At 40.4% G+C, this 17,894-nt stretch overlaps 1 protein-coding gene across 8 annotated transcripts in view; it reads left to right on the top strand.

The window, feature by feature from the left end:
- The window catches only part of WWOX (WW domain containing oxidoreductase), a 683,982-nt gene extending 666,443 nt beyond the window's left edge, over positions 1–17,539 (top strand). For 3 of the 8 annotated variants that reach the window (XM_019535913.1, XM_019535925.1, XM_019535926.1), the window contains one exon: positions 15,979–17,334. In XM_019535913.1, the coding sequence (XP_019391458.1) occupies positions 15,979–16,167 (189 nt within the window). In that variant the 3' untranslated portion in view covers positions 16,168–17,334. Of the gene's footprint in view, positions 1–15,978 lie in introns of all 8 variants that reach the window. The other 5 variants (XM_019535914.1, XM_019535917.1, XM_019535915.1 and 2 more) reach the window with 5 other exon arrangements.
- Positions 17,540–17,894: the final 355 nt, after the last annotated feature.

The raw sequence follows: 17,894 nt of genomic DNA on the forward strand, positions 1-17,894 counted from the left end.
CAGCAAAAGCTAGCCAGGCCTCTATCACACTGAGGCCTGGATCAACAAGAAGTGCCAGGTCTCACCCTAGCTCAAACCGTGCCAGGCTTCAACCTGGGCCAAATCTGCCAGCTAACCAAAACATATGGCTGGGGTTGAGCTCCACATCTAGGCTGAAATTCAGTAGCTTGGAAGCAGCAAAAAGGGCCCGGGTCTATCTGTGGCTACAGCCTGGACATCTAATCTCAGCTATAACACAGTGCTGAGATACTACAGGTCCCAAATGCAGGGGCCAGGAACTGCCAGGACCCATTCCTGGGCAGTTTGCTCCAGGGATTAATACCCTCATGGCATTAACCCACTTAAAGAGGAAAAAAAGGGAAAAAAGAGGGAGGAAACAGGAGTCTCAAATTCCCAGGCAGACTTCCTCTCCCCGTATTTGAGGCTTTCCCATTGCATAGCTTTTGCTTGCCTGTCCAGTGAAGAGGAGGGGATACCACCCCTGCCCCCAACTCACACACCAGAAGCAGCTTTTCTGGTTCCCAGTTCAGCTGTGCAGTGCAGCTCTCAGCAGCCCCAAGAGAAAAAGCTCAAAACCTTTGTTGAGTTGCTCTTATGTATGTGGTATGACATCACCCAAGCCTTGTCCAGTTAGGGAGGGTGACGGTCCAGCCTCTCTCTTGCTCAGTCTGCCTGGAGGATCTTCTGCTTACTCTGGTCAATGAGGCCAGAGGGTTTTGCATATTTTACCCAGATACAGGCCCTAGTTTATCATGTGCCGAGCACATGGCCAGAACAATAGGGGCCATCTTGCCCAGACACACACACCAGTCTGTGTGTGGGTATCGCAGATATGTGATCAGCAAATATTTGCTTTCGATCTTATTAGTTGTCAGCTTTATAAATCAGTGGATTCTCAAGTTTTACGGTAAAAAAAGCAAAAGAGCTTGCAGCGTCTGGTACTACATTACTCTTCGGATGTTGTTTTCTGTGAGTAAAAGTAATTTGGGTATACTTTTTTTTATCACCTCTTTGGTTTAGTAACAGTATGAGAAAGAGTTTAACTTGCCACTGTGCTGATATTCTTTACTGCATCATACAGGATTACTAGAGGGCATAAACTGATTGATATAACAGTAATAGCTATAAGCATATTTAAATCTGCATTTAGCGTGCCTGGATTAAAAAATATAAATCAGCACTATATTCCATGCAGATGTAAATTCTGAATCTGTATTTGTCGGACGTTATACCCAGAAGAGGAAACAAATGGGTTTAACCCAATTAGAGCTTTCTAAGAGTCTCACGCGTGTCTCTATCACCGTGAACATGCGCTGTAGCAATGTGTTAATCCGCCTTTTAATGCTTTCTGTAAGTAGATCAAAAAATGTCAGGTGCACTTTAGAAGGGGCTTTGGGTGATGATTATAAAATCCCTCTATGTCATATCTAAAGTCATTAGCCCTTCGCCCGGGTGTAGCTATTGCTCCAAATACGAATCTCTGTGAGCATCTGCCCTGCCACTGCTCAGGATCAAGCCGCAGCTGAAATGGTGAGACATTTGCAGGCGCGTAGCTGTATTCTCTGTCTCAGCCACACGCTTTGCCGAAACCAATAGCGTCGCCCCACTTAACAGAGAGCAGAAATAGGGCTGTGTTCTCCAATGTGTGAAAAGAGCTGCTTAAATCAATCATTGACAAAAATCTATGAAGCAGGTAACAACTTAAAAAATGGAATATGCTGGAAACTTAAACTTAACTAATGGAAGTAAACTTTTTTTCTGCTTGCTTGAGGGAATGTGTCACAATGCTGCTTACCTTTTATTAGTACACGGCAGGCTATTCTACAGACCATTTATTTTAATGTGATTAGCCAATGGAATTGCGGGCTCTGTTGTTTTATCCATCAGGTGCTTGAAGTGTGTTAGAAATGATGAAGACAACATTTCCCGTGACATGCACGGCATCATAATTTCGGTGCTGTTGCACTGGTCGGCTTCATGACAGGTTCACGACTGGCACAGAGCCCTCGGGTACGCAGCAGCAAGGACACCGTCCCAAGGAACGTTCGCTATGCATCGTAGACAGGGAGCCTTGAAAGGCTCACAAAGTCAAATTGACTTCAGCAGGACGGAGTTAAAAGAAGGACGTACGGGGTACAACAGAGATGAGGATGTACTGAAAATAGGGTGCAAGGTGAAAAAGAGAGTGGGAGCAGGCGGCAAGGCCAGGAGCGAGCGTGCAAGGATGAGAGGGAGTGACAGAGCATGTGGGAAGGAAGTAGGAGCAAGAGCAAAGGAAAAGAAGGGGTAGTGATGGGGCAGAGGACCTTGCACAGGATGTGGAGCTGGACTTAATACGAGAGAGGGAGAAACAAGGGAAAGGGTTCATATACTATAACAAAGTTCACTTCTATATGATTTCCTCTCTCCCTGATCACATGGAGGCTTTGAATAAATAGTACTTTCAGTTCCCCCAAGAAAGAGGTGCATAATAAGCATCCTCATATGGGACGCTGATCTCCCAACATCACTCATCTGCTTTATAGCCTTACACTCTGGCAGTGCTTTGGCTTAGCAAATTAGCCTGAAGTGTTGTGCCCTTGGCTGGCAAATCCTTTCAACCCGGTTGAACGGACAAAATGAATACCCAGCCTGTTCCTATGTCTGTTATTCTCTTGTGTTTATCTGGCTGAGCTGTCAGTCAGGCCATTATAACCGTGGCGCACACTCAAATGACTTGTCCACTCACAAAAGCCTAGTCTGTCGATGATAAGCTAAACAAAACTGGAGCAAGACTGTTGACAGAGTTGCGAGATCTTGCAAATGTTTCAGGTAAAAGCAGAAATGTATTTCTGAACGGTACAGAAGTTTGTGTTGGTTGTGGGGCTTTTGTTTTTTTTTCAAATGACACGCCGTCCTTGTAGGTTACTAGATAGGGTAAACGAGCATTTGTAGTAAGTTAGACGTGCAAATATCTATTGTTGAAAATCGCATGCAGAGGACTTTTTAAAGTTAAATGTGAGCATGCAGAGCATTTATTGAAGTGAAAATTGTATGGAACGTAGCCGAGAAGGAAAAACACCGTTTGCCAACCTAGGTCTTCCCATGAGAGATTACACCAGTGATCTGTCACACATGGCAAATCCTTTTCTAGATGTGACCTGTAGTTGAGACTTCAGAAGGTGGTGTGGGAAAAAAAACCCATGACACATCTGTCCAACCGAGCAATGCTATGTGTGGGGGAAGTCTTTCTTTAACACCCTGAAGGATGAGATTCAATTATTCTGCTTTAGCGACTGAAGCAGCAAATGTTAGTTCAGCTGTGCTTGGTCCTTTCAGGCCAATGAGGCTACTCGCAAAGTGAGGTGATCACGCCTTAGTCATTCTTATTAGTCATAAAAAGGGACAGACCTTTTCAGCTTTCAGCCTACAGCATTTGACCTGTAAGTACTGCAAGCAGGTAGACCCCGTGCAGTGTGAAGATCTCTCTCTTTTTTTTTTTTGCATTTAAATTTTTCACTAGGACACAGACTTAGCCGTGCAACTCCCAACAGTTCTGGCAAGTAGTGCAACATGTCATTGTCTGGAAATGAAATATAATCTCAGCTCTTCTGATTCTTTAGCTTCATCCTTGGGCTTGTGATGGGCAAACTCATACGGGGCTGTGTTTGCATATCTCAGCCTATTTAGGCTCCAGTTGCCTCAACACTGAGAAGCAGTAGAGCAGGATTTTCGTCCGTGCTGCAAGAAAACCATTCAGTAGTTGGCTCTCAGCATTTTCTACAGCACATAAGCTATCCCAGTTTCACCAAATAGGGAAAAGCAGATGCAGGACTCAATAAGACTATAGTGAGACGGCTAATGCAGCAACCTCCCATCAGTCTTGCAGAGAAAAGTTTAAATCAACTGTAAACGATGTGTTTTGCTGAGGGTTTAGGAAAGATGCAGTTGTCACCGAGAAAAATGCAACATCTCTCTTGTCAGGGCATCTTTGTCTTCAAAATCCAAAACTGCGTTGCCTTGTTGGCTGGGAAGATAACTGTAACGGATGTTACAGCTATTTTTCATCAAATGCTTGTTAGTCAATTTATTAGATTCCTAATATACTAATGCACTCATCTGGCAGACATTTCAGCAAACTAGACTTGCAGTGAAGTATACTCATTCAAAGTCACAGTAACATGCGGATTGCTGATTTCTCATCAGCACTCAGAAGATAATTTGCAAATGTGCCATTTATCATTATGTGCTTTACAGAAGCAGATCCCAGGAATGGGATAAACTAATAGGAGTCTAATAATGAATATGTTCACCCTGAGTGCCAGTATCAAATTCTAGGCTATGTATGTTATTAATATGTATGAAATGTGTATGTGTGTATCCATCCATATACACACACCCATATGGGCATACGTAGACACAGAGGAGAATTTTTGCAGTATTGATTTCTCTGCCAAGGAATATATACAGTAAGTTGAGAAGTGTCTGTGAAAGACATGAAGCCTTTAATTTTGAATAAACCCAAGTAGGGCAAACTGCACGTGCATGGCAGTCTATGCCACTTGGGAAAGCCACCAGTAGGCTGTCACTTTCCTCTTCTGGAAATGTTAAGATATGTGGGAAGCCACTGGGCCTCTTTTACCTCCTGAAGCCTGGCTCAGGCCATGGCGTTGCGAGGGGGGTAAGGCAGAAGTTGCCAGAACAGTCCTTTGCCAAGAGACAGCTGGATCCCTTGATCTTCTGCTTTTGCCTGCCTTCCGCTGAATTCAGCCGACCTTTTTTGCACTGGTTAACTGCAGTTTGAGTAGAGATACACTTTAAAGTCGCAGTACCCGTGAGAACAACCTAAAAAACTTAATTCCTTTTTTTTTTCCCCTCTTGACATTCAGGGGCAGGCCTTGCATATAAATCTTAGCTACTTATTTTTTTCCGTTGCCAATTTTATTTTATATAAATGAAAGGTGTAACAAGAACCCCAGCACAGGAAGCCGTCCTTTTGCCAAATCACTGTGTGTATCTAGCACTGCTGAGAGCATAACAAAGGCTCTGTTGTACTGTTACCCAGCAGAGCCAAGAAACCATGCAAAGATATCGATAATTGATTCCATTTTATATAAGTTAAAAACTAGCTTTTCCCTCCTAGTGTGAAGGTAATGGGTTTTGTCTGTAGAAAGATAATAATTCTATGAACCATTTCTACACCCTCTATTAAAGAATCGTATAGCTTGCACTTGAACATCACGCCCATGTCAACTGAGCTTTTTCAACACTCATCTTAAAAGAGTCTTCAGGGGCTGAGAAGATCTTCCCGAGACATCAAGTTAAGTTTGAGGAACTTAAAAAGTCACAAAGATACTGTCAATTAATGTGCTTATTCTTATATCCTCATTCTGGCAAAAGCGTCTTCGAACATGAAAGCTGTTTTCTTTCAATTGCAAAGTTGCCATTGTATTTGGTTTCTGTAGGTAATATTATTCAAGACTTTTCTCCCTCATACCACCATACTCAGGAATACACAGGTTTTCCTCCCTACATATGCATCTATTTCTAAAAGAGAGAGAGAGCGCGCGCACTAAACTGAAACCTTGCAGCAGGATTTGTATGTAGAATATGACTTGATTTATAAGCTTAGGTAATTTCATTTTTGTTCACACTCGTCCAATTGAAAGGCTCCCACAAACAGTGTTAGAGCAATGAAGGAAAGAGATGGGGAATTTATCAAGCCATTTATCAAATTATTTTCACAGTCTATCAAAGTCATAAACACACTAAGGAGGAAACATAAGGGCTATGTTCCAACAGGAAAGCATGACAGTCTGCAGCAAGGCTACCTTGCTAGCACAGCCAAAAAGCAGTGGTTCTGACAAAGGGTGCAAAGGTCCTCTAAGAGATTGATGGAGTATGTGTCCTTAAAGTAAAGCCTGCCCACTACAGACCGTGCATCTTTATTTGATGAAGCAGGTACTTGGGGAAAATGAAATATAGAAACAATTTAGGCAAAAAAAGAGATCGGAGCAGAAAGGGTAAAAATCTTCCTCTCTGCAAAGGGCCCATAAAGGGGCTAGAAAGCACGGCTGCATACAAGCGCTTAGTGCCGGTGGTGGAAAATTTCTACCTGGTGCCCAGCAGCCAACTGGATGGAGAAGCATGGCAAAGCACCCGCCTGTTTCCTGTATCAGGAACTTAACAATTCTCCCAGTGGAAACTGGACGTCTGTACATGGCCTGGGTTAAGTCTTTGAAATAGGATTTGCGTTTAACTTCAGTGGGACAGGTCTTCTGCTCGAGAGAGAGAGACGTCAAGAGTGAATGGATTAAAGAAAAAAGTCCCAAATCGGGCCCCCTCAATACTGGTGCTTGATGGGTGACCTCGACAACAAAGGAAAACATTAAACAAAGAAACGACTGAGACTGAAGGTACCAGTCTAGTAAGAAATCTTTAATTTCTAGTAAGCTTTAAAGAGTTTGAGAGAGTTAATTTTTTTTTTTTTAACAAACCAGTTCAAGTACATGCCTTCAGATTATAAAAGTACCTGAAATTGCCTAGAATATCAGCATGCATAGCTTGTTAGTATTTACATATATTTACATAGGAAAACAAGAGGAAGATCTACAGTTATTTACAGTCTACACAGGAGAAGAGAAAGGCAGCATAATTGTATTTCCTAAAATACAGTAGTTGAATAGTCAGCACATGCATATTAAGATATATTTGCATGATAGAACGCAAATGTTTTAAGACATACCTTTTTAACTCTCTATGCTAAGGTATAGCATAATAAAGGTAATTTTTTTTTTTGTTTTGTTTCTAGTCTATTTGCATCAAGTGCTTTAAAATGTTCACTAACACAGCGGCAGCATTATTTACCCTGGCAATTAAAGCAACAGTACACACGATAATTTCCTACTAACTAGCAACAAGCTGCTGGTGAATGAAATATCTATTGTTTTTCATTATCCATCGACCAACATACAGGGATCTCTCCTTGTAAAGGCAGTGCCTAAGCTATCACCATTAATTATAGAAGTAATATAAATGAGACTCTACAGTATGTACTAAATGAAATATTAACAAGGCCAGTGTCTTTGAGCCTGAAAGATGCACTAACAGGGCTCACTTTACAGCAGGCTATCTAAGAAAATCACACATACATAATACAGGAGTGCCTGGCTTATAGCTCTAAGCCTAGACATTGGAGGCCTGTTTACTAGATCTGTATTATTGCAAAATACATTCCCTTAATTAGTTTCTGGAAGACAGAGTTAGTAGTTAATTTCTGACTATGATATGTCCCCATCATAACACCCTGTGTTTTTTTTAATGCATTTTAGTGCCGAGCTGTTTATATTTGTATATCATCAGATGAAAAATCAGTCCTTAGTTTTAAAACCTAAACAAACAGCTTATTAGATGTTTGCCCTGAAAGGTCACTTGCTCAAAAAAGCCTTCTACTGTTTGTTTTTTCCTTCCCAGCTAAAATCAAATTCAGTCTAAAATTATTCCATAAGAAATAAGGGAGGAAACCAACTGCAAGTTTCTTCGTACTGCAATGAGAGTCTTTGCAATACCATATATGAAAAAGGTCTTAATTCTCACTAGTAGTAGTATTAAAAAGCTATATAAATATGTACAGCATATACAGTACTGTATGTATACGTACATTTATATAAAGTGTGTGTGTGTGTGTGTGTGTATATATATATAATTAAAGTTAGGTACAGCAAAAACGTAAAACATTTCAAGTCAACGTAAGTTAATAATTGAAACCATGTGCCAACAGAGTCTCATTCATGCACATTTGAGCATCAGTGGACCCTAATCTGAAGGTATTCTATAGAGCAGCACAAGTAAAGTTTCTTTATGGCAGGTTCTGCTTGTTGTCAAGAAGGTATTCAGCCCCGTGTGTCAACTATATGTTTGTCCATTAGTATCTGTGCCTGATTTGGCTGCGTATGAGCTTTAGTTTGATCTGCATCAGACTCGTGGGAATTCCTACTTTTGACCACTTAAAGGAGCCAGACAAGGTGTTTTCTGCATATTACATAGAGGTAGATTACAAATGCTTAGATGGTGAGTAACAGACCAGTATCAACATGATCTACTTCTGATATTGCTACTTTTGGTGTAAAAAATGCCGGCTCCTTGATGCTCTTTGCTCCTAGTCCCAATGGCCAGTATCGAGGAAACAAAACAAGGGGTGCACTTTGAATATCAACGCAACAGAATCGACCTAAGATCACTCTGCCTCTAAAACAGAATGACCTGAACACTGCTAGAATAACTCCCAAGTCCACAAGCATGGGGAACAGCATGCAGTACATTATCACTCGGCGTTGTCATAGAGCAGAAGACATTTGAGGGGAACCATTGCTGGTAGTAGCAATTTGCACAATTTACACACAATGTTCACAGTTGTGATTGTGCTGGAGTAATTATTTTAAAAACATAAGACAGGTGCATAGATAGGGGGAAGACAAATTTGGGAGAGCCCGTAAGTGAACCTTCTACAAATGCTGAGGTCAGCAAACTACAGAGTGCTCTTTTGCTGCCATGCCAATGCTGGCTGCGCAAAGTAAAGTTGTCTGCTTCCTAACTATGTTTTCAGCCCAGTGTGGCTCTAAATCTGTTTCAAAGCAGTTTTCAGATAGTGGTAATGCACTTCAGTAGAAAGAAGGGAGGATACACGCTTTAGTTTAGGAAGCAGGTAACTTGCTATAGGTATCTCTTCACATGCCCTGTGCAGTTCTGGCCTCTTGTAACGTGTGCTAAGGTGCTGGAGAAATGAACCCATATAATGTCCTTGTCGGTGTTGGTCTCTCTTCTAGTATCAACTTTTGGGAACACAGACCTACCTTTAAACGGATACATTTCTCAAAGGACATCCCAAACCGGTATGGGGGAATGTTTTGCTAAGCTTTTTCTCCCTCCAAAATGCACGGGGAGAGAAAGTAAGATCAGAATAGGGCCCGATGTTGCGGAAGATTTCGGATTTCATACATTGAAGAGCATGGGTTACACAATAAAGAAATATATGTCTAATAAAAAAGTTCATTATACATTTTTATCAGCTATTTTGCCAACCTGGTTCTACATCTTCTAAGCATTTTAATAATGTTTCGCTTTATATTATAACACTTTACACTTATATAGTGCCTTTCATCCAAAGATCTCAAAACACTTTACAGACATGAATTAATCCTCACAACAGCCCTGTGAGGTGGGTAAGTAACAGTACTCTTCCCACTTACACAGACAGGGAAACTGAGGTACGCGGAGGTTATGTGACTTGCCAAAGTTCACATAGTGAGTTGGGGTCGAAATCAGGCATACAAGCCAGTTTTCTGACTCTCAGGTCTGTGCTGTATTTTCTGTGGAGTATGTGAAGGCCTTCCTCCTTTGACACTCCACACGTTGAAAGTACATCTTTTTCAAACACTTTCATTGTCATTATTGAGTGCTTACTGACTGCTGCTTCACACAAACAGTACTCTGCATTATCCACATTTATTATTACAGTGAAACTGTTTTCTTCTGCAATGCTAATACCCAGAATATAGCTTAAATATAACTACCGAGACTTGAATACTAGTGAAATAATCACTAGGCCTTAATGCTTCAGCAGTTGAAAACAAATCCTCTTTTGTGAACTTCTGTAGTTTTCCTACTCGAGTCATAGGGAGCATTTATCTTTTATAATGTATGTAAAGAATAGTCTCTGTGTGTAAGGTCTTAATAACTATGAGAAAAGTTACAAGATGAGACCAACTAGAAAACAGATCAGAGAAGTCATAGTTGTAAGCCTCAGTAGCCAAATATTGTTGAAAAGAAATAGACTGGGATGAAAATAAGCCAATCTGACAGATCTGAGTTTAGGTGCTGTCTTATCTTTTAAGTGACTCAATGATTTAAATGGGAGATTTTTGAGGAAATAGAGATTGCAGCCATTTCTCTGGTTTTGATGTGGTTCACCAAGACCTTTGAAAAGGTTGTTATTACTGAGTCACTTCAGTTTGGGTTTTTTTGGTGGCACTTATGTTTAGGTGGCACCTTGAGTCAAGTGAATCAGGTCGCTTATTGGATCATATCTGGTAGCTCTAAAGTCCTTTTTTTTTTTTTTCGGACCTGAGATTGGATTTCAGTTTACTGGATTTACCCACACTAACCAAGTCTCAAATTTGCATTTCTCTGCTGAATAAATAATCAGGGCATCCCTTTTTCTTATTATGGAATAATGCATCTTCGGCGTGTAAGATGAGAGTGCCTGCTTGGAGTGCGCAGAGCAAGAGAAATAGAGAAGGAAATAAGCAGGTCTGATACTGCACCTTTATACGACTACATCCTCCCCCCACCCCGATGTTGTACAAGCGGTGGCCATCCACAATTATTCTGAGTTATAGCATGAGAAATACAGCCAAAGCGTCTTCTCTGCTGAGATGAGATGAGGGTCCTAAGCTCTCCCTGGCGTCAGGAGGTTCTCAGGGTTGGGCCCCAGCACTTTTTCAGGGCACTGGGGAATCCTGAAGGCTGCGACTGAATCCGGCGAGGAGGCAGCGATGTACAAGTGCCCGCCCGGGCTTGTACTAGTTTCTATTCTACGCTAGGAATTGCTAGGACATTTTGTGATTCCAGCCCAGTTTTATCAGACAGTAGAAGCCAGACCATGGACTCTGAAGTGGCCATCTCAAAAGTTTACTCTCTGATGCAAGCTTTGCTGCAGCCGGATGGCGTGTGCTGCTACAAGCCTACATGTAGCTGGACTCGATTTTCATATGCCTAACATGGCCAGATCCTCGGCTCCCACAGATCTGCATAACTCCACAGAAGTTAGTGGAGCTGTGCTTCTCTGCGCCAGATGAGACTATAGCCCTAGGCATAGCAAGCTGCAAGAAACAGTTTTAGAAGCTGCCTTTGAAAATGGGCAGGTGATTTCCTTACAAGCTCTTTTCCAACAAGGCTTTGCAAGCTAGATTTTTCATAGAGAATCAGTAATTGTGCATTGCTGAGGCCAACAGATGCACTCAAAACGTTGTGTTTCCACTTTCCAACCGAGTGGATTTAAAGCCCATTGTAAGACTGTTATGTGGAGGCATAGAGGGGGCGTGGAGACTGCCGTTTATCCCATGATGTGGAATATGTTCTTATTACCTCATCTCCTTCACTGCTGTATAATAAATTATTCCAGTCTAAGTGCATGTTCACAATGCTGTTGTATTAATCTGCTGTTTTTGCACAGGGAAAGTGTTTGCTTTGCCTAATAGACCTGAGCTGAATAACAAGAAAAGCTGGAAGAGGTTTAAGGAAGCACTGGCCTTTGCATTTTACCAGGCCTGCTTGCTTTGAGTTGGGATCTCATCACACATATTTGCTTCTTCTGTCATGCTGAATTCACCTGTTTCCATTCTCCATCATTCAAAATGCAGAATGCCACACTTGACCTTATACTCCTTTTATAACCAATCCAGTGAACCTTAATTGTTCATTAAAAAAATAAGTCCTCTTCCAGCTCCCCTGATTGGCACTGTTTAGTGCTATGTGTATGCATTTACTGTTTAGAATGGTTCCTGTTCATTTGTAGTTGATGAATATACGGATAAGTTATGGCTTTGTTTCTATTATTTATATACTTCATATTTAAATCTGCTGCAGAACAGGAATCTAATTTTAGAAAAGAAACATGCAGGTGAAACCAGACAAATTGAAAACTAAACATTAACTGTATAATATGTTTTCTTATCAGGAACATAAATAGTATCTTAGAATACTAATGGATGCGCTACATATATTAATGAGGTTTTTACCATATACTGCATATCAAAGGATCCCTTTTCCTTTACCATTAAGATATTCAATATTCATTTTGCATTCAGCGCCAACAGCTACAAATTGATAGCTCGCAGTTAGGAAATAAATGGCTATAAACTAGTTGCTACTTAACATTTTCATCCCAACAAAGGATTTTGGAAGGAAGGATAATTTAGATCTTTGCGCCTCAACTATAAATAAACAGCAACTGCTTTATAAATCCCACTCTGCAGTAGTTTAAGATTGTACTGCAAATCTGACAAATGATTTGCAAAAGAGAATGATGAACCCTTATTACCAAGACACTCTTTAACTTAATCCAAAACAAGATTCCTGGGTAATTTTGCATACACTATAAAGATTGATAGCCTGGCTCTTGCCTGGCAGCTTTCAGATGTTTGACTGGATCGGAAATGGCATTCAGGCATGATTAAAGATTCAGTTGGGCTTCTCAGAAATTCTTTATCCCGTGGATTCATCATTCTAACTCACTGCCTTTGTTACAGGTTAAAGATGGGTGACCCCAGCTTCAGCGATTAGTACCACAACATCCAACTCACAGCCTTAGAAAGAAAATGTTCGGGTTTCCCAGAGCTTTCTCACTTTTTATAAGCATGTTTTGCTTTTTTATCAGCACAGGTCATGGAGCGTTTTTGACAACTGCCAAGCTCATTGTTTCAGACTTTTTTTAACAAAGTTGTTAACGTTAATTCTTTTATAGAGCTCTTTAATCTTTTTCAAATTACGTACTGACATGGCACAAAACGGTTTGGCATTGAAAGTCATTCGGTGGTGATTAAAGTGCTCTTTTTGTCATTTTAAGAATGTTTCATCTCGTATCAACAGCCTGGGATTGTTTACTAATTAGACTCCCTAACATCCTGTTGTCTTGTGCTGATGATACGTGAACTGCAAAGCTGATGAGTAAAAAAATTAAAACTTGTTACTAAACTGTCATAATATCTTACCATATAAAGATGTCACTCAAACGATTGTGTTGATAAGGGATGAATTCTGTTTGCTGAGAAACAGTATCCTCTCATCTTAGTCATGGTAGTGTTGGGATCTGTTCATAGATTTCTAGGGTTGGAAGGGACCTTGCAGATCATGGAGTCCGACCCCCTGATCTAGGCAGGAAAGAGCACCATATGTTGGCAACCCTCACCGTAAAGAATTTCTTCCTGATATCCAATCTAAATCTACTCTCCCTTAGTTTGTGGCCATTATTTCTAGTAACACCGAGGGGTGCCCTGGTAAACAGAGTATCCCCAATTCCCTGCTGACCGCCCCCCCCCCCGATGCATTTGTAGACAGTTTGGATCTGTATTCCAGATTTTCCTCAAGCATTTGAGTTTCCATTAGGAACTAAAATCGTGCTTAGTCCCTACATGGCCTTCTCACTGCAATGAGGCAGCACGGGCCAATGGTCTATAGATGCAACTAAGAGCCATTCACTTTTCTTGACCACATTTCTCCATGTGGCCTTGGGCAAATGACATACTCCTAAATTATCAAATGTCTTGCTGTGTGTACCTCCTACTTGTTAATGAGTTAAATGCCTCAGTACCTCTGAGGAACTGGGCCTTAACTTCTTTCTCTCAGTTTTTCCATCTGATGAAATGGGGACAATAGTGACCTAGTTCTAGGGAGTACCAGAGGTTTAATTAGTTAATGTTTGTGCACTGCTCTGATGATGCTGAGTGCTCAGTATGCTTAGCTTCACCCACCACACTGTCAGCTTTTGTGGGATAAATATGATTTCCATTTCCCTTCTTAAGGATAAAAAAAAAAAAAGAGTTCTTTGCTTGCAAAGAAAAAGCTGCTGTGCTCTTTCCTCCAAAACAGCCAACACAATGAGTGAAGTGTTTAGAAGTAGGTAAAGTAGCACTTGACCCAAAAGCAAATGGCACGTTGCTCATGTGGCATTCTCAAAGGAACAGAGGCAGCTTTAAATGATAAAATATTTCAGTCTTCCCCTGATACATTCTTTCATCTTTTAAACAAATATCCCAGCGGACACACAGGAGAGACTCCCAGTGACTTCTCTGACTTCTCTGCGTGTGCCCGGGCTCCCTCAGTTTTATTATGGGTTATTTGGCTGCTATTAATTACCGAGGTTTTCACTGAAAAGTAATAGAATTTGGCTTATCTCAAAGTTGTTGGGTTTTAGGGGTTTTTTTAAATCTTCCATTTTGTGAATTAGCTGAGTTCTGATTGAAGCACACCTGAATCTAAGTTGACCATAATGCAGCTTTTCAGTAATAGCATAGTAACTAGTCTTTTTCTTTCATCACATTAGTTTTATTTTTCATTTAGGAAAAAAGTCCTATAGAACTGAATACAAAAAGATTATAACCTTTTGTTAAGTCTTTTGGACCATCCTCTATACACGACAGATCGATCATATCCATGCAGTGAAACTCTCTGATGGTTCAATCAGTCTATAGAAAATCTGCCATTCTCTCCTAAATAATATGGATTTTGAATGTAATTTCTATAGAACCCCATTTCATTTCTATAGGTACTACTGTAATATATAAGATTATTTCATAGGAGTATTTTAATAGATTATTTGGTTTAATAAAAGCATTACTATTTAGCACGTTAACTTTTAAAAAAGATCTTTTGGTTTGGTAAGAGCTGTATGTTTCTTAAAATACTTAATACTAGCCCATTTGGTTTTGTCCCAGGATTAGGTTGCCATGGGAGAACATTTCTAAGTCACAGCGTTCATCGTTATTGACTTATTCCCATCTTAAGAGAAAAATGTGGGTCCTGCTAGCTAATACCCCCCTGCTTTTTTTTAGCATGTTGTGTAAGTTAAGAACAAATAGAAAGCCCATCTTGAAGATGATTTAGGCTTTTTAGACAGATTTGACACTGGAAGATGACAATGTTAGGTAACTCTCTTTGGTCCCCATTCACTCAACTCCTGGTTCATCCTTAGGTGTCATGATTATAATTACTGGATCTGAGAAGAAAATAATTTGAAGGAAAACTTTAGAGATTAAAGCCCATTCCTACTCCCCATGAACGCATCTTCTTGTGGTACCATCTACTGTCTCTTTGGTTACCTTTTCTATCATACTCGGCAGTCTCTTTTTGTTCTGATTCCTATCAGATTATAATTAGGTACCACAAAAAGGACTAGTATGCATACGTGATCATAAGATGCCAGATAAACAGTATCAGTTTTAAATTAGAGCTGCATGCACGATGTCTTGCTTTGAATTCCTATTATGTTTTTAATTACAGCTTGCAAAGCAAAGCTTTGTCTTTTCTCGCTACAGCTTTTTTGACAGAGGTTTGTCAATCTGAGTGAGATGCTCCCACATCACATCTGCATGAGCTCCAAAATGTTGAGGGCCCTTATTATTCTAATTTCCATCACAGAATTCAAACGTGATCCATTCGGCTTCTTTGCGCTTAGATTTTGGATGACAAAAGTCACCGGCACAGCTGTGATCTATCCGCTGTATTTCTTACAGATCTGTTAGTTTCCGCAAGTAGGTCTTAAAGGGTAGCAAAACTGCTGCAAAGCCTTGAGTCTCCGCAAATCAAGAACTTCACTTGCCGCATGAAGCAGAGAAACATTTTGACATGGCAGTGGTGACAACTGCCACAGTAAGGTTGTTGATCAAAGATATATAGACAGTTTTGGCACAGCTCCCAACTGCACTTTACATGATAGGCTTTAACTGAAGTGCCCGGGGTTAATTTTGTACAAGAGGTTTAAAAAAATAAAAATAAAACATCAGTCTGCATTGCTTATCAAGGTTAGGAAATCGTGGAAATCAAGGCGTTTGGTCAGTATTTTCTGCATGGTAAAGGAAAACACGTAAAGCAGTGTTTTCCTTTTTTTCCCCCCCTTGTGTAATAATATCAGCTGGGTAATTTCGATGGTATTAACTCAGGCAAGACACTTGCAGAAGTTGAAGTATTTTCTGAGCAAAGACGAACCAGGATTTGGATCGATGCATTTTGGTTTTGCTTTGAGAGATGAATACATCGTTATCAAGGTGCATTAAAATGAGCTTCCAGAAAGTCATGTGCTAGCCTTAACATTGTCATACTGTAAGTGAACTGTCAGCTGCAATGCTTTTTATTGATATTTTAATAAGACGCATGGTTTCACAGGACCACAGTCAAAATTACAACTATAATATATATATATCCCTTTTTTTTTTTCAATTCTAGCAACAAGGAGCTGCCACAACTGTCTACTGTGCCACTGCTCCAGAGCTGGAGGGCCTGGGAGGACTGTACTTCAACAACTGCTGTCGCTGCTTGCCATCACAAGAGGCCCAGAACGAAGTGACGGCTGCAGCCTTGTGGGAGCTAAGCGAGAGACTGATCCAAGAACGAATTGGCAGGCAGTCCAAATAACAGGGAGCTCCTGTAAGGATCAAAACACACAGAGTATGTGCACACTAGAAAACTGCCAACACTGGAACCTTTCCAATCTTATCATCTAGAGGGTTTCCATATACCTCAGATACAGATTAACCAGTGTTAAATGAAATAATAGCAGTCACAACATAGTGAAAAATGTTAAGTACCAATGGGAAATGGGGAATACTGTGGGTTAAAGGGACAATATCGCTTTCTGGGGCTTAGTTAGTCTTGGTTCTCTTTCTTTTGATTATAGCCTGTTCAAAGTGTAACCCAAGGAAGCATCTTTTATGTTATTTTAGAACAGCAATTCTGAGAATATTTTTGCTGCTTTAATGAATGGCTAAAAATATAGCCCGATACGGGATTTCCTTTCTATTTTGGTAATTATTCGCGGTTAGCTGTTATGCATTGATCATGATAGCTCCACTTATGCATTTCCCTAAAAATTTTTTTACCGGGTGTGGCAAATACAAATGGGAGGAAGGAGGAAGGAAAGCTTTCCTGCCCTTGGCCGCTAGCTACAAACATAACTGCGCTGTCTAGAAAAAGAAGGTGCAAGAAGACATCCAAACAGAAATGGCAGAGTCACTGCTAGTTAAATATTGCAGGTTTTCCTTAAAAGATTATAATAAAAGATATGTTGTAAACCATTCCCTAAATACCGCAGGGGTAGGAAAGATGGTGTTTTCTCCTTAAGAACACACAAGGGTGTAATCAGGGGTTTAAATGTTATTCCATCCATGTCTTGGTTCACAGTTTTAAGAAGTTTTTTGTTTTTTAAAGGTCTTTAAAGGTTCACAGTTTCTCAGTTCTCCTGATACTGTATCCTGTTCAGCTTTTTTTTTCCTTTCAATTTAAATTTAGTAAAAGAACATGCTTGAATATTGTCACCTGAAGAGAAAGTTTGTCTCATTGCTGCAAATGTTTTAGTTCCATTTTTTTTTTTTTTTTAGAAAAGAAAACTTGAGGAAAAATAAAGAGCTTCTTGTTGATGTCATGAAAACGCTGTTTTTTTTTTTTCTGGTTTCTTTCCAAGTTCATTTATGTGTGTTTGTGCTTTATAGCTGTCTTCATGCCAGAACGTTGTCCGAAGCCATCAGCATTCCAGCATTGTTTTCTGTAAAGAAAAAAGAAATAAAGATTTTTAATAGCGCCTTATTTTGCTCTGTTGCTGTTTATGATTTATTGACAACAGATATTCTTCATTGAGATTCAGGAAGTGGCTTAGTTTGATTAGCTGCTGAGTGCATGTTCAAATCCAGCAACGTACTCATCAGAAATAAATAGCCATAGTGCCCTCCCCATATAACGCATGCCAGTTTTAATAATGATGATGGTAATAATAAATAATAATACACATGTACGATTCAGTTTGTTCTGAGTGCTTTTCTTTTTAGCTGGTATGTAAAGGCAGTCAGTGTGCAGGCGGCAAACTTTTCAGGCTTGCACAGAAACGCCCATCTCTCTTGCGGGCGCATGCTGAGGCTGGCCAAAATCCCCGAGACTGGCTATGATGGGACTGTCTACGATATTCAGTTCTTCCAAACAGATGTTGGGTGTGAATGGTGGAGCCATTGTCCTGAGATCCCTGCGCCAACCACCAGAGTTGGTCCTACGTGGGGCAAACAAATCCATCCTTGCCAAGGACGAGACCCGGGCCAGTTCACCAGCCACCCTGTCACCTCCGTCCATTATCCCTCAGCCACTAATAACCTCTC

This window comes from Crocodylus porosus, unplaced genomic scaffold, assembly GCF_001723895.1.
Source record: "Crocodylus porosus isolate Cpor-Errol unplaced genomic scaffold, CroPor_comp1, whole genome shotgun sequence".
NCBI classification, from domain to species: domain Eukaryota; kingdom Metazoa; phylum Chordata; order Crocodylia; family Crocodylidae; genus Crocodylus; species Crocodylus porosus.